Raw genomic sequence first — 21,508 nt, forward strand, 5'->3', positions numbered from 1 at the left:
ATTTCAAACTGAATCGAATTATTCCCATTTTAGGGCTTTGTTGTGAAGTGTGTTCCTTTTTCTCATTTTCCTTACAGATCTTGAAGGGCCTCAACCTGAAGGTGCAGAGTGGGCAGACGGTGGCCCTGGTTGGAAGTAGTGGCTGTGGGAAGAGCACAACGGTCCAGCTGATACAGAGGCTCTATGACCCTGATGAGGGCACAGTAAGTGGGAAGAACCAAGCTTTCCAGAGTGGGAAGCTGGATACAAATTGGCCCTTTGAAATTGGTTTTTCAGTAACAAATTTGCATGTGAATCCAGTTTTGGTAAAAAGCCTACAAAATGGCAATGCCTATGGATAATGCCTTCACACTCTTGGGCTGGTTTCACAAATGCATTAAATAAGTCATAAAAGCTGTGGAAGCTGGACAAAGCTCTCCTCTGTTCTGACTAAGCTTTCATAACACATTAAATTACTGCAAAGCAGTCTACAAACCACTGAGAGGATTACTTTCAATCAGTTAGAGTTTGGTCAAACATATTCCATATAGCAATTGTTGGCAACAATTGATGACAATTAGGGTCACCAGATATTTTAGGACAGCAATTAAATTCATCCAAGACAGTTGAGTTTTCTTGAACTTTGGAATATCTAAGGGGGAAAGTGGGATGGTCTCTTAAGAAACTAGTCTCTTGAGAAAATTCTAGAAACACAGGGACAGTAATAGCCTAGGGTATGTTTTTTTGCCATTTAAAAGTTTTGTTATAAATTTGAATTTACAGAAAATTGTAACTAGAGAACTCACAGATCCTTCACCCAGATTTAGATTGTTTATATTTTGACCCACTTGCTTTATCATCTTCTCTTTCTCCGTGTGTGTGTGTGTGTTTATGTGTGTGTGTGTGTATTATGTATACCCTTATACTTCAGAATACATTCCTAAAAAGGACATTCTCTTAGATTACCACAAAACAATGATAAAAATCAGTAAATTTAACATTAATGCAATATACAAGTCCACGAGCTATATTCAGAATTTCCTCAGTTGTCCCAATTTTAGAGCACTGAGTTTATCTGATATTAAAATGGATTATAATTCAATAATTGTGAAAACAGAAGATTATAAGGTAAAAAGTAAAAATAATGGCATGCCAAAACCAAAAATCATAAAAAGGCATTGGGACAGAACAGAGATCTCCAGAATTAATATATAATTTTCTACAATACATGGAACTATTTATTTAATTTAATAAAATTAATATTATTGGAAAAATCTGATATTACTATGGGGGAACATAGGCCCATTCTCATTTACTAAAGTAAACTCTGGGTTGGTTCAAGTGTAAATATTTTCTTTATTTTTAAAAAAGAACCTGGCAAAATACCAACCATTGAGAATTAAATTATTATTGAAACAACTGACATTTTTAAAGAAAGCATATGTTAACAGAAAAAAAGATCTTCAGAAATTCTATAACTCAGAGATATTCACTGTTAACATCATGATTTAACAATTTTCTTACCACTGAAATAATAGAAAAAAATGCCCAGTGGTATAATTGATTAATTCAGTTGTTCCTTAAGCCTCTTTCCAATAAAAACCAATAAAACTATGATGAAAGAAAGCAATAAAGGCCTGACATGGTGGCTAATGCTTGTGATCTCAGCACTTTGGGAGATTGAGGTGGGAGGTTCACTTGAGGCCAGGAGTTTGAGATCATCCTGGGCAACTAATGAGAATCTGTCTCTACAAAATATTTTTTAAAATAGCCAGGCCTGGTGGTGTGCACCCATAGTCCTAGCTACTTGGGAGGCTGAGGCAGGAGGATCACTTGAGCCCAGGAGTTCAAGGCTGCAGTGAGCTATTGTTGCACCAATGGTTGCACCACTATGCTCCTCCAAAGCCTGGGTGACAGAATGAAACTCTGTCTTTAAATTAAAAAAAAAAAAGGACAAAAATAAAGTAATGAATTGGAACAAAAGATTTATTATATATGGAAAAAGTATTATATTTATTATTAGAGAAGTTAATATGAATATATGAAGGTAACCCTGCTCATTATGAACATGCGACTCTCTGGAATATATAAAGATTTGTAAAAAGTTTCAAGAAATGGTCAACTTTATTTATAAATGTATACAAATGAAAACAGATATAAGCTATCACCTCATACCTATTAATTGGAAGAAAACAGATTAAAATGATAAAACCCAGTGCTAGTAAATTACAATGAAACAGATATATTTATATGTTCCTGTTGACAATGTAAGTTATTAAAATGTTTTAAGATAATTATTTAGCCTTTCATTAACAAGCAACAAATGCCCAGCAAATCCAGTCATTGTACATGTAAGCAATTGTTGTCAAGGGAGAAAAAATAAATCATAATCTTCAACTTAGTAATTCTCTACTCTTGCAATAAATATTGAAGTAAGTCAAATATTTAAGAAGAAATGAAGTAAATTAAAGCATGTAAAAAATAGCAAAACATGGGCCGGGCGCAGTGGCTCACGCCTGTAATCCTGTAATCCCAGCACTTTGGGAGGCCAAGGCGGGCGGTCACGAGGTCAGGAGATCAAGATCATCCTGGCTAACATGGTGAAACACTGTCTCTACTAAAAATACAGAAAATTAGCCGGGCATGGTGGTGGGCGCCTGTAGTCCCAGCTACTCTTGAGGCTGAGGCAGGAGAACGATGTGAACCCCGGAGGCGGAGCTTGCAGTGAGTGGAGATGGCGCCACTGCACTCCAGCCTGGGCAACAGAGCGAGACTCCATTTCAAAAAAAAAGCAAAACACCATAATGCTATCAAAATTATATGTAGACCAGGAAGATAAGTGTGCATTTTTATTTAAATTTAATATTGGAACATAAAAATAACGGTATGCCAAAACCATAAAACCCAAAATAGTTTATGGCAAATAATCCTTCCATGAAAAAACTGTATATATGAAAATAAATATCAGGAGAGAGCGTAAGCTTTTTATTTTTGTTCTTGCATATTGCTGTTTATTTCTAATTATTTCTAAACACTGAACTAAGTTAAATATTAGGTAGGATGTTTTTCATAAATGGTCCTGATACTTCAGCTATTAGATGGTTGAATACTTAATAGGAAATATTTCTTTCTTTCAGATTAACATTGATGGGCAGGATATTAGGAACTTTAATGTAAACTATCTGAGGGAAATCATTGGTGTGGTGAGTCAGGAGCCGGTGCTGTTTTCCACCACAATTGCTGAAAATATTCGTTATGGCCGTGGAAATGTAACCATGGATGAGATAAAGAAAGCTGTAAAAGAGGCCAATGCCTATGAGTTTATCATGAAATTACCACAGGTAAAGCCTCTGATAAAGTAGTTGTCCTTGAAATTAGAATTTCACCTCATAGGACTGAGTTTATTCTTCAAAGGTTTAGCTAATAATGTTTGAGATGCAAGATTGTCCAACTTTGCTAGATAAGTCCCCTGAATGACTCAGTTAGGGGTTAAAGGATTATAGCCTGGTAGATGATTAATATAAAATTTTATACAGCATGTGTCAGTTTTTTATAATTCAGAATTCATTTATCTTATCATACTTTATGATACATTAAAATAGTTAAGACAAAGCTGCATGTTGTCTTTATGTAGTTCTATAGAATTCCTAGCCTTTTAAAATTTAAGTTACTTCAAGAGCTGATCCATGTTTTCCGTGTTAGAAATTTGACACCCTGGTTGGAGAGAGAGGGGCCCAGCTGAGTGGTGGGCAGAAGCAGAGGATCGCCATTGCACGTGCCCTGGTTCGCAACCCCAAGATCCTCTTGCTGGATGAGGCCACGTCAGCATTGGACACAGAAAGTGAAGCTGAGGTACAGGCAGCTCTGGATAAGGTCAGTAGACCTTAAGAAGCTGAAGGACCACCACATTGAAACCTATTGAAAATTCCTGCCAGTGCTTCCAGAGTCTGGACTGAGAAACAGAAACATAGCAAATGAAGCTACCTCATGGAGCTGTATTGATTTCTCCTTTCTGTCAGGTTACATTGTCTTCAGAGAGAGGTGAAGGGTACTGACTTGTTTTGACCATGGTGCAGTGAGCCCAGATCCAGGTCTTTACAACAAGCCATTTAGCTTTGTTTATTTCTTGCACATGGGCTATTGCAAGACTACTTTTCACCAAAAGTAGTCATGTTAAAATATATATATTTTTAAATCCAGTTATCCAGACACTGGTCCAGCTGAAAACTAATTCAGAATACTCACCCTATTTTGTAGGCAGTGACATCATCTTTATCTATTCATGTAGGTGACCAGGTGCTTTTCTGGAAATAAAGTTCAACTCTGTACTTGTCTAAGCATATAAATAAGCAATTCATTTTAAGGGTGCTGAGTTCATCTGTCCAGCTCAGATATTTCTAAGTCTCTCATTAGCATTTTTACTAAGCTGAAGTGTCACAGGAAAGACCTTATCTTGGTACACTTTTGGGGGTAATGCTGATGTCATCTGTATTAACAACACAATGTAAATACCAGAGTCAGATGACACCATAGAAATTAGTTTCAAACACATAAATATCATAAATATATTTGATTTAAGACAGTTCAGTAATAACATGTGCAAGTTCCTTAAGGAATTCTATCTGAACCACCTCTTACAATTTAAGAGACAAGCTGCACGAACCTTATTTTCTCAGGAAAATTTATATCTGAATCCTAAGTTAACATAACTCCCTTTTATGCTGTAAACTGTAGTTAATTAATGCCTCATGGTTTATCAGCTTAATATCTTGACTCTTTTTGTTGTTTTTTAAGACAGGGTCTTGCTCTGTCACCCAGGGTGGAGTGAAGTTGTGTGATCATGGCTCCCTGCAGCCTCCACCTCCTGGGCTCAAGCCATCCTTCCACCTCAGCCTTCTGAGTAGCTTGGGACTGCAGGTGTGTGCCATCACACCTACCTAATTTTTGTATTTTTGGTAGAGATGGGTTTTTGCCATGTTGCCCAGGCTGGTCTCAAACTGCTGAGTTCAAGTGATCATCCTGCCTCAACCTCCCAAAGTGCTGGGATTATAGATGTGAGCCACTGCACCCAACCAATATCTTGACTTATTTTATATAATTTAATAATGATCAATAAGACAATAATAATTATTCCTTACAAATTCTTGCACTGAATTATACTGCTTTTGTGTATATTAAATCATGATATTAAGGAGTCAAAATATAATGCATATGAGACTGGTATATGGTTGGTTATTCTGAAGTTACTTAAAGCAGTACATCATAAAGTAATACATGCATAAGTTAAACTATTCTAACTTAAAAATATAATTAGACATTCATGTATTGGCATAGACTTTTTAGAGTAAAGTCGGGTAGAATGAGAGATATATTTACCAAAAAATCAAAAACAAAAAAGAGTCCTATTCAGCCCTGGAGTCTAGGTTACAATCATTTCCAGGATACAGATATTCAATATACAATATAGTTCTTGCTGTGCTAAAAGAATAGAATTATTGGAGAGGACCAGTATGTATTGTTTTTCATAATATGACCTCTGCCAGAAAAACTGTGACCTTGCAAGTTTTAGTACGTATTTGGACAAGTCAATTCATTCAATTTTAGCTGTTTCTTCGTGTTCTATAGGATCATAGCACACTCCTCAGTTGATAACCTTTTTTATATTTACTTTAAAAATAGCTGATGAACTACTCATAATTTTTTAAAGTCTCCAGGAAAAGCCATTAGCAGCTTAGGGTGATGGTTAACAGCACAGGCTTTGATGCTAGGCTGGGATTGGAGTCCTGGCTCTGTTCTTTTCTAGCTGTGTCCTTGGGCACATTAACTAACCTCTCTAAGCCTGAGACATCTCTGAAGTAATAGGGGAAGAGGGGACAGAAATAGTATCATAGGATTATTTAAAGAATAACCAAGATACTGCATGTAAAGTTATTAGCACATGCCTAGCACATAGGAAACACTTGATATTGTTGGCTGCTGCTATTATTATGGTGATTATCATTACCAGGATTATTGTTATTATTATTATTATTATTATTTTTTGGTTGCTAAATTAGTTACCTAGTGCTATGTAAGAAACTATCCTGAGTCCACGCTTAAAACAATTCAGTGTATTGGCTGAGTAGATCCTCTGTTCTTTCCACCTGAGCACATGGCTGCATTTACCTGGAGGGATGGCTTCATTAAAATGGTCCATGGTGGCCTCACTCCCACGCTGGCTGTTGGCTGGCCATCTCAATTCTCCATGTGACTTCTCACACTCGTACAATAGGCTAACCTGGCTTCCTTATATGAAAGTTTCAGGGCAGTGTACCCAGAGAGCAAAGACTAATGTGTGAAGTGTCCAGAGGATTAGACTCCAGAACTCATCTTGTTGGTCACAGCAAGTCATAGGCTAGCCCAGATTTGAGGAGATAACAGACTGTGCCTCTTAATGGGTGAGCAGTAAAAAATCTGTGACCATATTGAATCTTCTAAAGCATGCCCTCTGTCACAATTATTTACATTTCTTCCACATGCAAAAGAAGGTCACCTCTTCCTCAGACCCTCAAAATTTTCATACAGTGATAGCATCTGGCTCAAAGACCAGTATCTGAAGATCTGCATGTGGTCTAATACAGATGAGGGTCTTCATTTTCAGCTCATCTTGACCCACAGACCTATGAAAAAGACAAGTTATCATCAACACATACTCTCAACATAGAGTGGTGGTGCAGGGACAGGATAATCATAGCAGATACTCATTCAAAAAGGATGAGAACAGAAAGCTTATAGCAGTCCTTGGCCATAGTGATTCTGACATGCAGCCAATTACCCCACTACTGCAGGGAAATGGGATGTTTCTTGATTAAGGCCTGATTCTGCTCCCCAGGAGTGGGTTCCCTAGTCCATTGTTCTCTTTAGTTCCAGGGTCTTTTACCTTCCCTCTAAGAGGGCTTTCCTTTTTCATAAGAAATGATCTGTATCTGCAGCTGAGTGGATTTCTTTGCATGTTTCTGCCCATAGAAATTTGGGGCCCTTTTCATTTTGTATTTTTTTCAGTCTCTTTTAGACTAAGCTGAAGGACTGTCTTAAAGACTTTGTGAGTTTACTTAGAATCTAGCTGTCATTTACTCAAGCCCCAGAAGTTATGCCTATATGTTTTATTTTGAGACAGGCTCCTCTCTTCTTTGGGCTGCAAGTGAACCTGCCATCAGAAAACTCTTAAATAGTTTTTAAGGCTTTTTTTTTTTTTTTTTTTTTGTAGCTGAAAGTGTCCACTAGGCTCTGCCTAAAATCTTTCAGAGATTTTTGCTAAAAATCTTACACCTACACACTCTGATTTTTGCCCTAATTTTTTGGATGACTAACAACTTCATTTGCCAACTGAGTACTGGGGTCTGCTTTATTGTCTTAAATTCTCCTTGTAACCAAGTAGCTCATTCTTTAGCTGATCATTCTCTTCCCAAACATCATTGTACACAGCTAGGGGAATCCACTTGTCTCTCCTATAGTCTGTCTAGAGATGTCTGAAATCTCCTCAGCCAGATGTACAGGTTCATTAAGTAAAATGTCTTTCTTCCAAGTCACTGCAGGAAATATTTTTGTCAAATTTTCCAAGGTTACATAATGAAGGTACTCCTTTTCTATCCTCTAATAGCAATTTCTTTACTCTTGTTTCAGTCTCCACTAACAATATTATCACCTTCCTTTCAACCACCACCTACCACTCAATCCCAAAGCCAATGTCACATGTTTTAGGTTTTTGGTTACAGCAGCATCCCAATCTAATTACTAATTTCCGTATCAGTTGTTTTAAGCCAAGAATTTAGTGACTTAAAATACAACTTTTATTGCCCACAAATTTATGGGTTGGTAAAGTGGTTTTTCTGTTGGTTTTGCCTAGTCTTATTTCAGCTCTGGGTCACCTGGGCTGGAATATTCAAAGTGGCCTCACTCATGTGCCTGGCAGTTGGGGATGGCTATTGCCTAAGGCAGGTTGCTTTTCCTCCCTGAAGCCAGTTATCCTTCAGGAGGCTAGAGAAACTTCCTTTCACTGCGGTTCCAGGGTAACATCTGAAGATGGCAAACAGACGAGCTGTGTGAGATCCCTTGAGTCCTGGGCTCCAGAAGTTGTAGAAATCAATTTCTTTACATTTTCTTTGTCAAAACAAGTTACAGGGCCTGCCCAGATATGAGGAGGCAGAGAAATTGGCTCCACTTCTGTATAGGAGAAGCTGCAGTGTTTGTGGCCATATTAATCTGCCATAGTTGCTATGAAAACAGTTTATAATCTGCACTAATTGGCTCCACATTGCAAGGTAACTATGCTAATATTTTTACAGGCAATAAACCATACCTTTAAAGATAAACCCTTTATTACTATCTCCCCAAAGATGATACCAATCAATCAGTTAGCCAGTCACTCTAACTTACAATCCAACTCTCTTTTTAATGATGAAAAGTTGAATTTCATAAATTGTAGTCTTGCCTCTGAGGACCATAAGGATGTATCACTATTATATCTACTGTTATTTCTACCCAATTACCCATCCTGGAAGAATAATATTTTTATTTTGTGGATCCTTTATACATTGATCAGGACTTCCTTGTGTGGCAACAGCTTACTGTAGTTACCTACTTATTTTTATGCCTTCTCTTTCCTAGGAAGAATAAACCACCCCAGGAGGCAGAATTAATAAAAAGACTCATATTTGAATCTCTACAACAGCCCAGTGCCTTGCACATAGTAGAGGCTAAATAAATATTTACTAAATTGAATATGATGGCCCAGCTCATTGAGAAAATATGTCTACATTAAAATAATTTTTTTTTTTGAGACGGAGTCTCGCTCTGTCTCCAGGCTGGAATGCAGTGGTGTGATCTTGGCTCACTGCAACCTCCGCTTCCCGGGTTCAGGCAATTCTCCTGCCTAAGCCTCCTGAGTATCTGGGACTACAGTCACATGCAACCACGCCCAGCTAATTTCTGTATTTTTAGTAGAGATGGGGTTTCCCCATGTTGGCCAGGATGGTCTCAGTATCTTGATCTTGTGATTCGCCTGCCTCGGCCTCCCAAAGTGGTGGGATTACAGGCGTGAATCACCGCGCCCAGCCCTAAAATAAATTTTAATAGTGATGACCATATTAGCTTTTCACTCTACAGATAGCAACTATTTGTCAAAATAAATAAAATGCTATTAAATATAAGATCTTGAAGAAAGATAAAACAGCAGATTTTGTATTTTGACTCTTTTAAAGAAAGGCAATACAGTTTCATACCTACATGCACACTCCTGATCATGGTGTTATCATAGAAGAACAGGAAAAGAAACAAAATGGTGGCCAGGTGTGGTGGCTCACGCCTGTAATCCCACAACTTTGGGATGCTGAGGCTGGCGGATCACGAGGTCAGGAGATTGAGACCATCCTGGCCAACATGGTGAAACCCTGTCTCTACTAAAATACAAAAAAAAAAAAAAAAATTAGCCAGGTGTGGTGGTGGGCACTTGTAGTCCCAGCTACTGGGGAGGCTGAGGCAGGGTAATTGCTTGAACCCAGGAGGTGGAGGTTGCATAAGCCAAGATCATGCCACTGCATTCCAGCCTGGCGACAGAGCAAGACTCCATCTCAAAAAAAAAAAAAAAAAAAAAAAGAATGAAAACGGTGATTCTATGGTGATTTTTATAAAAAGATTCCAAAAGGTTTCATTTTGATGCTGTTTTACCAAAGTTCCAGAAAGGCTAGTAGATTAGTCCTCCCTTTGTTTAGGTCTGCCTTTCATCCCTGAACATCCCAAATTAGTCAAAGGTCTAAATTTCATAATAGCTGGTGTCCCTAAATCTAGGATATTTATTTATCAATGTCCTGTCACCATCAGGGTGTCTGGGAGCTCTGAAAAACAAAACAAAACAAAACAATTTTTTGTGTCAAAGCTCTACTTTGGCCAACTTCTCTTGGTCAAAGGTGACAGTTGCTTACTTCTAAATTGATGAACACATACTTTATTTCTTTTACATAGCAATCATTCACTCATACATCTGATTCCAATTCCTTTGTGTATATATGTTGACATATCATCAACCTATTATCATCATCATGATAATATAGTCATTGTTAGCAATTTATTCATCACTGTTAGCATCATGAATATAATTACAGTAATCAAATTATTTTGTATATGCCTTATTACATATGGACTAAACCCAGCTTCCATGTAAGTAAATATTTGTGAGTGCTTCTTTGGGGCTTATATACTAAAAATCAAAGAATAGTCTTAAATGTTGTCCAAGAGAGCTGTGTTCTAGCCTCTCTCTCTTTCCAGTGATGTTTCTCTTTTATATTTACTTAAAAACAATTGATTCATCTGGATTTATTTTAATGTAAGGACTAAAGTAGAAATACCACATTACTTTATTAAGTGGCTGCACAATTGTCCCAATACCATTTATTGTATAATTCACCTTTTCTTTACCAATAGGTAGTACCATATTAATTGTAATTAAATTCTTAGATGGTTTATGTCTATTTCTGGACTCTCCATTTGGTTCTATTGATCAAATTACCCATTCACGTGCTGGTTTTTCCTAGGTTTTACTATTTTAATTGCTGTAGCTTTTTATGTGCTAATATCTGTTAGAGATATTTCCTTCTCATTACTCCTCTCATTAACTTCTTTTTCAGAATTTTCATGGCTATTTTTTTAAAATTGAGATACAAACACATGCCATAAAATTCACCCTTTAAAAATATACAATTCCGGGGTTTTTAGAATATTCACAAGGTTGTGCAACCATCACTGCTATCGAATTCCAGAACATTTTCACCACCTCATTAAGAAACCAGTCATCTGCATTCCACCCTCACTCTAGCCCTTGGCAACCATGAATCTACCTTCTGTCTCTGTGAATTTGCCTACTCTTAGATATCTCATATAAATAAAATCATACCATGTGTCATCTTTTGTGACTGGCTTCTTTCACTTAGCACAGTGTTTTCAAAGTTCATCTATGTTGTGATGTGAATCAAAATGCATTCTATTTTATGGCCTAACAATATTCCATTGTATGGATATACCACATTTTAAATCTGTTTGCCAATTGATGAATATTTGGATTGTTTCCACTCTTTGCCTATTATGAATCTAGCCTCTCATTTTTAATTTATATGTTAACCACTTAGGTGAATTAGACTATTCTCTAATAACCATCCTAATGATGTGGTTTGATTGTCTCAGAGTAGGAGTGATCTTAAGCTATTGGGTAAAAGGGCTAATGAGTGTCAGAAAGAGTAGCCATTATTAATGACATAATATCAATACTTTTATTGGCATTATCCAGGGTTTAAATGCCCATTTATAAATACACCAAGCAAACATATGAGGCCACTAAACTAGTTAGACAGGTGATTTGTAGATTTTAGCATGCATAAAAATCACCTAGGGCACTTGTTAAAGAGCAGATTTACTTGCCTTACCCTAGAGATTATGCTTTGGATGGCTTTTGAACCATAATTTTAATAGTCCTGATTCCAAGGTACATTTTCACCTAAACTGCCTGCTTTCAGTTCATCAGAATTAGTTAAGATCAGGCTCTTAAAAAGAGATCCTACAGCAGTGCTCTGGAAAAGGCCGTCACTTGGCAACAACTTCCCTAAAATATTTCTGGTGATGTCTCTAGCATTCCATATAACTTAGAGCTAGGGCTTCTCAGACAAGTGTGAAAACACTGAAGAAGGATCAAACCCTTATTTTTCTTAAGTAAACACTGACACTACCATAGGTTTCTGGAGAAATCACCCATCCTCCTACTGAAGGGGTTAGCCACTTGTCTGGTCCCAAACTCGTCTGACTTTAATTTTTCATAAAGAGTGATGCCTTTGCCATAATCACACAGAGATCTGGAGTATAAACTACTCTCTAATCATCTACAAACAGGATTCATCCAAGTGCTTAACTGTGCATGTTAATTGACAGTGTGCCAATACTGTAACCCTGATGCACCACATTTTTGTTCTTTTAGGCCAGAGAAGGCCGGACCACCATTGTGATAGCACACCGACTGTCTACGGTCCGAAATGCAGATGTCATCGCTGGGTTTGAGGATGGAGTAATTGTGGAGCAAGGAAGCCACGGCGAACTGATGAAGAAGGAAGGGGTGTACTTCAAACTTGTCAACATGCAGGTACTTGCTTTTCAGGAATTTTTTCTGCTATTTGCTCCTCAATATAGTGTTCTTTAAATATTAAAATATGATCCAGTGAATGCTATACTGAGCAAGAAGAAACTTCAACAAGATGCCTAAAAGTGTATATCTGAGACTTTAAATCAGAATCTGTAAAGAGGTGGCAGGTGAGAAAATAGGGGAAAGTGCCAAAAACATCATGGATGTATTCCTTAGGACAGATTCCTAATTGCCTGGGGAATGTGGTCAAACTAAAAGGTCCTTTCTACCATAATGGAATGGTCAGAGTTTTGGGAGTCAGAGGACGAGAAAAGTGTTTCGCACTTGTCCGAGGAGCCCCGGCTCTGAGTTATATGGAATGCCAGAGACTTTACCAGAAACATTTTAGGGAAGTCATTGACAAGTGACAGCCTTTTCCAGAGCACTGCTTGTAGGGTTCCTTTTGACCAGCCAGGATCTCTAGTGGTTGAGGGAGGTCTCATGTGATCTAAAATTGTTTCCCAGATGATCCTAATAAGATCATCATCAAGATTTGTGGCTCTAGGAAGTGAATAGTTTGTCTTTTAAAAGGAAAAAGCAGGCCAGGTGCAGTGGCGCATGCCTGTAATCCCAGCACTTTGGGAGGCTGAGGTGGGCAGACCACCTGAGGTCAGGAGCTCGAGACGAGCCTGGCCAACATTGTGAAACCCCATCTCTACTAAAAATACAAAAATTAGCTGGGCGTGGTGGTGCACACCTGTAGTCCCAGCTACTTTGGAGGCTGAGGCAGGAGAATCACTTGAATCCGGGAGGTGGAGATTGCAATGAGCTGATACTACACCACTGCACTCCAGCCTGAGTGACAGAGCGAGACTCTGTCTCAGAGAAAAAAGAAAGAAAAGAACACTCATTCATTCTAGTTCCTAAAACAGATTATATTGATAACGATTGGTTTTTCATATTATTAAGACATGTTATTATACTCAGTCACTTGAGCAACATTGCAGAATAAATAACCTAAGAATATTTTATTCTATGAATGATTCTATTTGTGAAAGTATATACATTTGCTTTGATACAACTGTAATTAGCATGTACACACATATTTTTGTTCTTCTTAACATTTCAGATATACGTCATCCACATACTATTATTTTAATGGGTGCTCAGAAGTTCATTTTATTAATGTGTGAAATTAGTCATTTTTCTAAAGTTAGATATTTGGTCTGTTTCCAGTATTTCTCTATTCTAAATATTGCCACTGTGAGCACAAGTAGATCAAAAAAGGTTGTCAAAATTTTGCCTTGCTTTCTGACAAGTAACTTAACTCTTCTGAGCCTTCGTTTCTACATTTGGAATACAAAACCTACCATGAGAGGTTGCTATAAGTTTAGAAAAATAAACATCTGAATACTTGTGTACTGAAATGTTTACAAGGGTGGATTTTGTGATATGTTAATTATATTTTAAAAAAGCTGTTTTTCTTTTTTTTTTTTTTTTTAAAAAAAAGACCTGACACAAATTAGATGATGATAAATGGTGGTTACTAAAATTTGCAAATTCCCCCAAATGAAAATACCAAATGACATGACGAAAAGTTTTATAACTCAGGCTTGCATTTGCCAGAGGGTGTTCTCCAGTGGAGGGAATCAATGATAGTGTCTTTGCCGAATGCTACCATATGGCCTAGCCACCATAAAGGGTCTTTGTCATTTCACTAGTTAGGAATGCATAAAATGTTACTTTAAATCCATTTTAGTTTTCATTTCATGAGTGGCTACCAAGGGTCTGTGATTTTGCCCATAATGACATGTTGAATCCTCAAGTGAAATAACCACTTGGCTGTCAGGCTGTCATATTGCCATAAGCTCTTGTAAGAATGACCTCTGCTTCCATCAGGACTTGGATTGGGAGACTGCTAAAGAGATACAGACAGCTCTGACCTTTCTATATCAAATTCCCAAGCTTACTTTCTTAGGAAAAGTTGTACATTTGAAGACTGAACAGTCAGTGGTCTGGCATGATAGAAATCTGTCACCAACTAGGCAATAGCTTTGAGCAAGTCATTTAACCAAATTGGGTTTTGTTATCCTCACTGGCTAAATGAGCAGGGGCTTGAGGTAAGATGACCTCTGATATGTCTACCAGCTCTGGCATTCTGTGATTCTCAGCCCCTTTGAATGGTTCCACCTGGGTACCCCCACATTTCCCATTTCTGATTTGAGTTTTGCCCTCCCACTTACTTGGTGAGGCTGAAGAGATGAGGGAAAGACCCATTATGAGCCTGAGAGTCAGCAGATGCTCAAGCTAATGCAGTACTCTTTTCTCAAGTCTCAAAGACCAACCTGGTTTTCATTCAACCTTGTTTTGGTATTGTTTCTAACAAGTATCACTGCTTTTCCATTAGGTAGACTGTTGGCTCTTAGTTGTTTCTTTTAAGTGTATCTTAACTTTTTTCTGATTATAAAGGTAATGCATTCTTTTTAAAAATCAAGCATTTTTTTTAAAAATCCAAACATTTACATTCTAGAAACTTGAAAGTCATCATAAGCCAAATCCCTACAAACAGCCACTGATAGCTATTTCATATTTATTTTTCATCTTTGCCAGCTTAAAGAGTTAAACAGTATCTTCAAATTTAACTATTTATAAGATTGAGCTTATTTCCACATTTTTATTGGCCATTTATATTTTTCTTCCTCTGTGAAAGTATTTGTTCCTGTATTAGGATATTTTTCTGTTGTGTTGTTCATAATATTCTCATTGATTTGTGAGAACTCTTTACATAAAAAGAAAATACACTCTTCTCTTGCATGTATTGGAGAGATTTTTTTTTCCTGCTTTGTTCCTTTCAATTTCACTTTGTTGTATTTGGCTGCCATAAAGAAGCTTTAAAATGTATATAATTAGTTTGTCAGTTTTTTCCTCCATGTCTTCAGGATTTGAGGTTGTTCTCTGAAAGGATATTCACCCCGTTTCCTTTCAGCATTTTTTGTTCTGCTTTTTTACAATTAAATCTTTGAGACAACTGAAGTATATCTGGGTGGAAGAAATGAGGGCTATTGGTTTTAAATAGATACTTTTTAACACCTGGTGGAAAAGTGGCTATCTTGGCTTGGAGCTCAATGACCTTTCAGCTGAAGCACCCGACACCAACTGAGTGTTTTAGGTAAGGCACAGAAAAAATATTATGAAAGAGACAGGTAATGTTCATTTGGTCATAGAAGGAAGCTAAAATCTGAATGGGCTTATTGGAAGAACTGTGCATTGAGATGGACCTCTTGATAGCATGGATGAGATTACAAAAAGAGGAAAAGTTCTGGGGAGGTATTCATGAGAGGTGGTCTGGTTTGACTTGCCATGAGCAAGATTTTTGGGGATCCAGGCTTGGGCAGGTAGTGGGAAGCTGGGAATGATTTTGAGCTGCCCTTTAGGAAAATAAATCTGGTAGCAGTGTGGGAACAGATGGCAGTGAGAATGCAAGGGATCAATTACAAAGTCTGTAGCCTAGGTTGGTTTTTGTTGAGAGATGGTATAAAATTGATTCAGTAATGAGCAAATAAGGAAATCCACCAAGCAGAACATATCACTGCAATGTGGTTCAAGGCAATATATAAGCACATGGGCAGTGTTCTCTCAGATGTTGAATGAGCAACTGGAAAACTAAGAGATCATGATTGGCTATTGTATGTACAGTAAGGCACTAGCCAAAGATTGGGTTCAGGGCAGGTCTTGAAGGGAGGAGCAAGAACAAGACACTACTACAAGGACTAAGACCCTGAGCAAACTATTAAGATGTGTAGTTGGACATGGAGGAAGCAAATAGGGAACCAGTCCAAAGTCCAACTCCAGCAGGGCTTGATGTTCCCTCACCCTTACTAGGCGGTGAACTAGAAGTCCTTAGATCACCACCCCCACCCCCATTCCCATTAAAAAGAGAACTGATCTCACAGCCAGCAATGAGGCTGAGCCTGCATGTTGGGTCTCATGGGCCGAGGTGTGCATGAGAGCAGGACTGTGAGGAAGGAAGATGACCATACCCAGCCAGTCGAGGAAGACAGTTTTACCTCCCGTGGGTAGTTACCAGGCCCTTTGATTCAGCTTTTCTTGTTTGTAGCTTTAAAAACAAGCCCTTGTTAGTGTTTCCATGTAGTCTTCCTCCCTTTCTTGGTGGCCATGACTTGTTCCCTGGATTATTGCATATTAAGTAAATTCCTATATACCTTCTGGATTACGAAAAATGTGTCTTTAAATTTTTAGAAAATATTCTTATATTCCAATTTTCTTATTGTTCAAATTGAATTTAACCTTTCTATACTTTATAGTTTTCTAGCTATCCTTGATTGAGAAGCAGTTAGGAAATCTGAAAAGCTTGATACATGTAATATTCCAAATTGCTTTATGATTCTAAACTTGGAGGTTACATCCATTTGGAGACACACACACACACACACACACACACACACACACACACACACTTTAATGTCTTGATATTCTTTCAGACATCAGGAAGCCAGATCCAGTCAGAAGAATTTGAACTAAATGATGAAAAGACTGCCACTGGAATGGCCCCAAATCGCTGGAAATCTCGCCTATTTAGGCATTCTACTCAGAAAAACCTTAAAAATTCACAAATGTGTCAGAATAGCCTTGATGTGGAAACCAATGGACTTGTAAGTTGTTTTTCACTTAAATTAACTCTTTTACTTTGTAGTTTTGCTACAATTGTTGAAATTCTTAGCCTTGCAAATATTTTTCAGGCACAGATGACTGCTACTGTGAGCCATACTCTTTGTAAAGAAAAAATTTTTCAAATTTTAAATGTATTTGACAATGAATTGAAATCAGTTCCAATTATAAATGGATTTTCAAGGGAAAAAAATCCAGAAATGTAGTCTTTACGCTGAGATGCTTAGTATTAAAATTAAATTTGACATTCATCTTTGAGGTCCAGAGGTAATAAGACTGGTCCAAAACGAGAGGCCCTGATATTTGCATACTCTATTGGGTAGGATTACGTTTGATTATCTATATTAGGAAACCCAGAATAGCATCTGTTTAAGCAAATTAAGAGTTTTTATTTCTGTTTCACATGCCAAAATCTTAGAGGTGAAAAACCCAGGGCTAGAACAGTAGCTCCACAGTCCCCATAGACACAAGCTCCCTTCATCTTTATCTGCACTACCCTGGCATCAGGTTTCCATCCTCAGGGTCACTTATGATCTAAGGTGGCTCCTGAAGCCCTACCTATCACATCTGTGGTCCAAGCAACAGGAAGAAACAAAGAGGTTTTCCAGAATTCCCACACAATACTGTTACTTATAAGTCATTTGTCATAATTCGATCACATGGCCATACTTAGCAATGAGTATGGAAAATTCATTTTTTTTTTGCTGTATGCATTGACATTCTAAATTAGATTGGAATTCTCTTACTTAGAAAAAGAGGAGAATGGTGAGAAATAGCAACGTTGGATTTAGGAGATTATTAATTCCAGTTAACAAATAATTTTATTTATTTATTTATTTTTAATTTTATTTTTTGAGACAGGGTCTTGCTGTGTTGCCCAGGCTGAAGTGCAGTGGTGCAACCTTGGCTCACTGCAACCTCCACTTCCCGGGCTCAACTGATTGTCCCACTTCAGCCTCCTGAGTAGCCGGGACTACAGGTGTGTGCCACCACACCTGGCTAATTTTTTTGTGCTTTTTGTAGAGACGAGGTTTTACCATGTTGCCCAGGCTGGAACAAATAATTTTATTATACAGAGGGAATCCATTCCAAAAAAAGATTTCCTTATTTCAAGATATAGTTCTGATATATTTTGATGTTATTTGTTGATGAAGACTGAGTTTATTTTTACTCTTGTGTTGGCCTGAGAAAACTAATTCTACCAATAATTCATTGCATCTGTTTTTATCTATGCACGCTATTACTGCAGAAATTACAAGGACTCTCTTAGAGGGCTTAATCTTGGTATATTTATAGAAAGAAGAATAACAATTGTACCATTTTGGAGCGTCATTATTATAAGTAAGATAAGCAATTTCCCCTCTTTTGGCTATGAAATTATCCACTTTTCATTTCCTCATTTATTTTGAGAGTTATTTTGCTATCTCTTTAAACTCCAGTATTTTATAGGAGCACGTCTCTTGAAGAAATGTACAGAGAAGAGGGGGAGGCAGGAAATGCTGCAATCAACAAGATTGTCCCAAGTACCATCATAGGGAGAAAACAACATGCCAAAGGAGAGGGAGAGATTAAGTCTGATTAGAGGGACCTGTTTGTGTGCTGAAGAGCAGTAAACAAAGAAAAAGATTCATTCATTATGCTGGAGATAGGGACTTAAAGATAATGTTAACTAGGGAGGAAAAAAAAACCCTGAAATACAGAAAAAATGGGTAATTTGAAAGAAGGCTCAGTAGAACCTACTTCTATATTCTCTGTTTTATAGAGATATAAATATAACCTTTCTCAGTGACCTCAAGCTTTTGGGATTCCATAGTCACCTCTGTCTGAAGTTTAATGTTAAACTGCTTCTATCATCAAAACATTCTTTATGAGACCTAAATCCTGCATGCTTGGCCAGACGTTTAATTAAACATTTGCTGAGAATCTTATATGTGCCAGGAATTGGACTACTTTCTAGGAATATAAAGATATAATCTTTACCTTAAAAAAAGTTACATACTAGAAATGGAAATATGTAAACAAAAAAATCACAAACAAGCTAAGCTATGAAATAAGAGAAGTCTGCACAGGGAAAAGTGTGATAAGAGAAAAGGAATGTAATTAATTTGGTTTTGTGAGTTGGAAATATGGCACAGAAAAGGCAAGGTTTTGGGGTGAGGAGGCCAAGCCCATGTTCTCCAGTTAGTAATGGTTTCCTACATTTGCAAAGATGTTTATCCATCTACTCAGGTGTATTGTCTCATTTGACCCAGATATCATCCCTGTTAGAGAGGCAGGACTGTATCATAATATATGAGAAAACTGCAGCTCGGCTTATGTGGTCCAGCCATGACTGTCACACCAACACAGTGTTGTGTAACTCCAGAGCTGGATGCCAAGGTATTTGTGGCCAGATCCTGCGACCTCGCAGTCTGCTGAGGCCAGAATAGGGATGGGCTAAGCACCCCATGAAGGTTATTTCTTGGCCGAACAACCCATACTCAGCTTATGATGTGTAATCAGTAAACATTGTTAACATGTTATAATATACTGTCCTACTCTCTAGTAGTTTGCTTGTCATTCTCTGCACCTAGTTTGCGAGTCCCTTGAGGGCAATGGCCATGCCTTTTCTATGTCTACAGACTCTGGTAACTGTTGTGTCATCACCAGTTTGCCCTGATGTTTATATGTTCTAGGAAGCAAATGTGGCACCAGTGTCCTTTCTGAAGGTCCTGAAACTGAATAAAACAGAATGGCCCTACTTTGTCGTGGGAACAGTATGTGCCATTGCCAATGGGGGGCTTCAGCCGGCATTTTCAGTCATATTCTCAGAGATCATAGCGGTAAGTTTGCAAACATCACATAACAGCCTGAATTAGATCAATTCATCAGCTGCTGCTTCTCCCAACCTCACTGACTGGCTCCATTCTGGGATTAAGCAGCCTTACATTAAACTAAGCCAAAGTCCTTAAATCCCTTTTGAGAAAAGCTGTGAGGGAAAAGATAAGTAGCCTTTGAATCACTCTAAGTTATGATATTAATGAAATTATAAAATGTAAAATCAATGAAGAAGGCATTCTAATGAGCTCTCTTCATTTGGTGAAACTGGTGTCAGACAATGATCCCCAGTCTGTTTGTGTAGAGAAGCTGGTACAAGTCGCACAGTGAGGTGGAGAGAGAGTGGAGCAGGGAGGGGTTAAAGTCATAGTTTAATAAGAGTCCAGGCACTGGGTATAGACTGGCCTCACCACTCATAGCTCTCGGTACCTCAGTTTCTTCATCTATACAATAAATCTACCTCATAACATGGCTGAGGATTAAGAGATTATATAGGTAACTATCTGGAAAGCATTTAAGAGTGTGTGCCTTGTAGTAAGTATTCAAAAAGCGATAGCCACCCCATTTTAGCAATCCTTCCAAGGCTTGGGGAGTCCAAGACTAAGAAAGAAAACATACTAGCCAATCATTCAATTAATTGGGGGATATTTAAAGGAAGTTATCACAAATATAAAGCCTCCATCAATTCCATGAAATCCAGAATTCATATTCTATAATTTTAGTCAAGCTCTAATGTTATTGGAGAGACTTTGTTGTTGAGGATAAATAATTCTCCATCATGTTACGAGTTTATTATTTTTGTGATGTTGGACATCGATCCACAATTAAGACCACAAGCCAAAAAATAAAAAAATTAGAAAAGATCCTCCTCCAAATCTTTTAAAGTTTCAAAACAAAGCAAGCTCTGGCTTTCTTGTAATTCAAGGCAATGTGGACTATATATTTTGGGGCATCTATCTGCCTAGTGCTGCTCCAGGCACTGGAGATACAGTGGTACACAAATAAACCAAGTTGTGCCCTCAAACAGCGGTTTCTGTCGGGGAAGACATGCAATGGACAAACAAAAAAATAATCCCACAAACGTGTAACTTGTTGAGGGATAACAAGTGTTTTAAAAGATGGGTAGGGTAATAGAGAGGTGTTAGCTGGGGGTGCTGTTTCAGATAGGATGCTCAGGAAAGGCCCCTCTGGGTGGAAGCCTGATGGAATGAGAAGTGGAGGGCTGGGACAGGGAGGAGTCACAGGGAGCAAGGGACATATAGGAAGAGGAACAAATGCTAAAATGTGCAACCACTCACAGTCCATATGCAGTATGTCAACCTATGTTAACAACCATGCAGTCAGAAAGTAGAATAGAGATTACCAGGAGCTGGGAGGAGGAGGGAATGGGGAGTCAGTGTAATGGTATCAAGTTTGGGAAGTTTGGCAAGGCAAAAAGTTCTGTAGATGGATACTGGTGAAGGTTGCACAACAATGTGACTGTACTTAACGCCACTGAATTATACACTTAAAAATGGTTAAAATGGTAAATTTTGTGTTATGTATATTTTACCACAATTACCAAAACCCTACATATTTGAAGCCTAGTTTTAAACATGTGACACTCAAGCCACTATTTATGAGAGGAATGAAGAAGAATCAGTTATGTAATCCAAGTGGGCGTTTTAAATATTCTTTTGTAGATTTTTGGACCAGGCGATGATGCAGTGAAGCAGCAGAAGTGCAACATATTCTCTTTGATTTTCTTATTTCTGGGAATTATATCTTTTTTTACTTTCTTCCTTCAGGTAGGTACCCATGATTTGCCTTTCTCATCAAGTTTATAATTTAATTAGAGAAATTAAATTAAACCTAATGGAGCTTCCAAATTCTTACAGTGAAATA

The 21,508-nt window shown here is 37.8% G+C and overlaps 1 protein-coding gene across 6 annotated transcripts in view; it reads left to right on the plus strand.

Moving 5' to 3' along the window:
• ABCB4 (ATP binding cassette subfamily B member 4) overlaps window positions 1–21,508 on the plus strand; it is a 73,821-nt gene that overhangs the window by 32,347 nt on the left and 19,966 nt on the right. For 4 of the 6 annotated variants that reach the window (XM_063708648.1, XM_019030301.3, XM_063708649.1 and 1 more), the window contains 7 exons: window positions 78–203; window positions 3,117–3,320; window positions 3,682–3,852; window positions 11,978–12,139; window positions 16,621–16,791; window positions 19,483–19,629; window positions 21,307–21,411. In XM_063708648.1, coding sequence (XP_063564718.1) covers window positions 78–203; window positions 3,117–3,320; window positions 3,682–3,852; window positions 11,978–12,139; window positions 16,621–16,791; window positions 19,483–19,629; window positions 21,307–21,411 — 1,086 coding nt within the window. The remainder of the gene's footprint in view (window positions 1–77; window positions 204–3,116; window positions 3,321–3,681; window positions 3,853–11,977; window positions 12,140–16,620; window positions 16,792–19,482; window positions 19,630–21,306; window positions 21,412–21,508) is intronic. The other 2 variants (XM_063708651.1, XM_063708650.1) reach the window with 1 other exon arrangement.

This window comes from Gorilla gorilla, chromosome 6 (assembly GCF_029281585.2).
Source record: "Gorilla gorilla gorilla isolate KB3781 chromosome 6, NHGRI_mGorGor1-v2.1_pri, whole genome shotgun sequence".
In the NCBI taxonomy this organism is placed as follows: domain Eukaryota; kingdom Metazoa; phylum Chordata; class Mammalia; order Primates; family Hominidae; genus Gorilla; species Gorilla gorilla.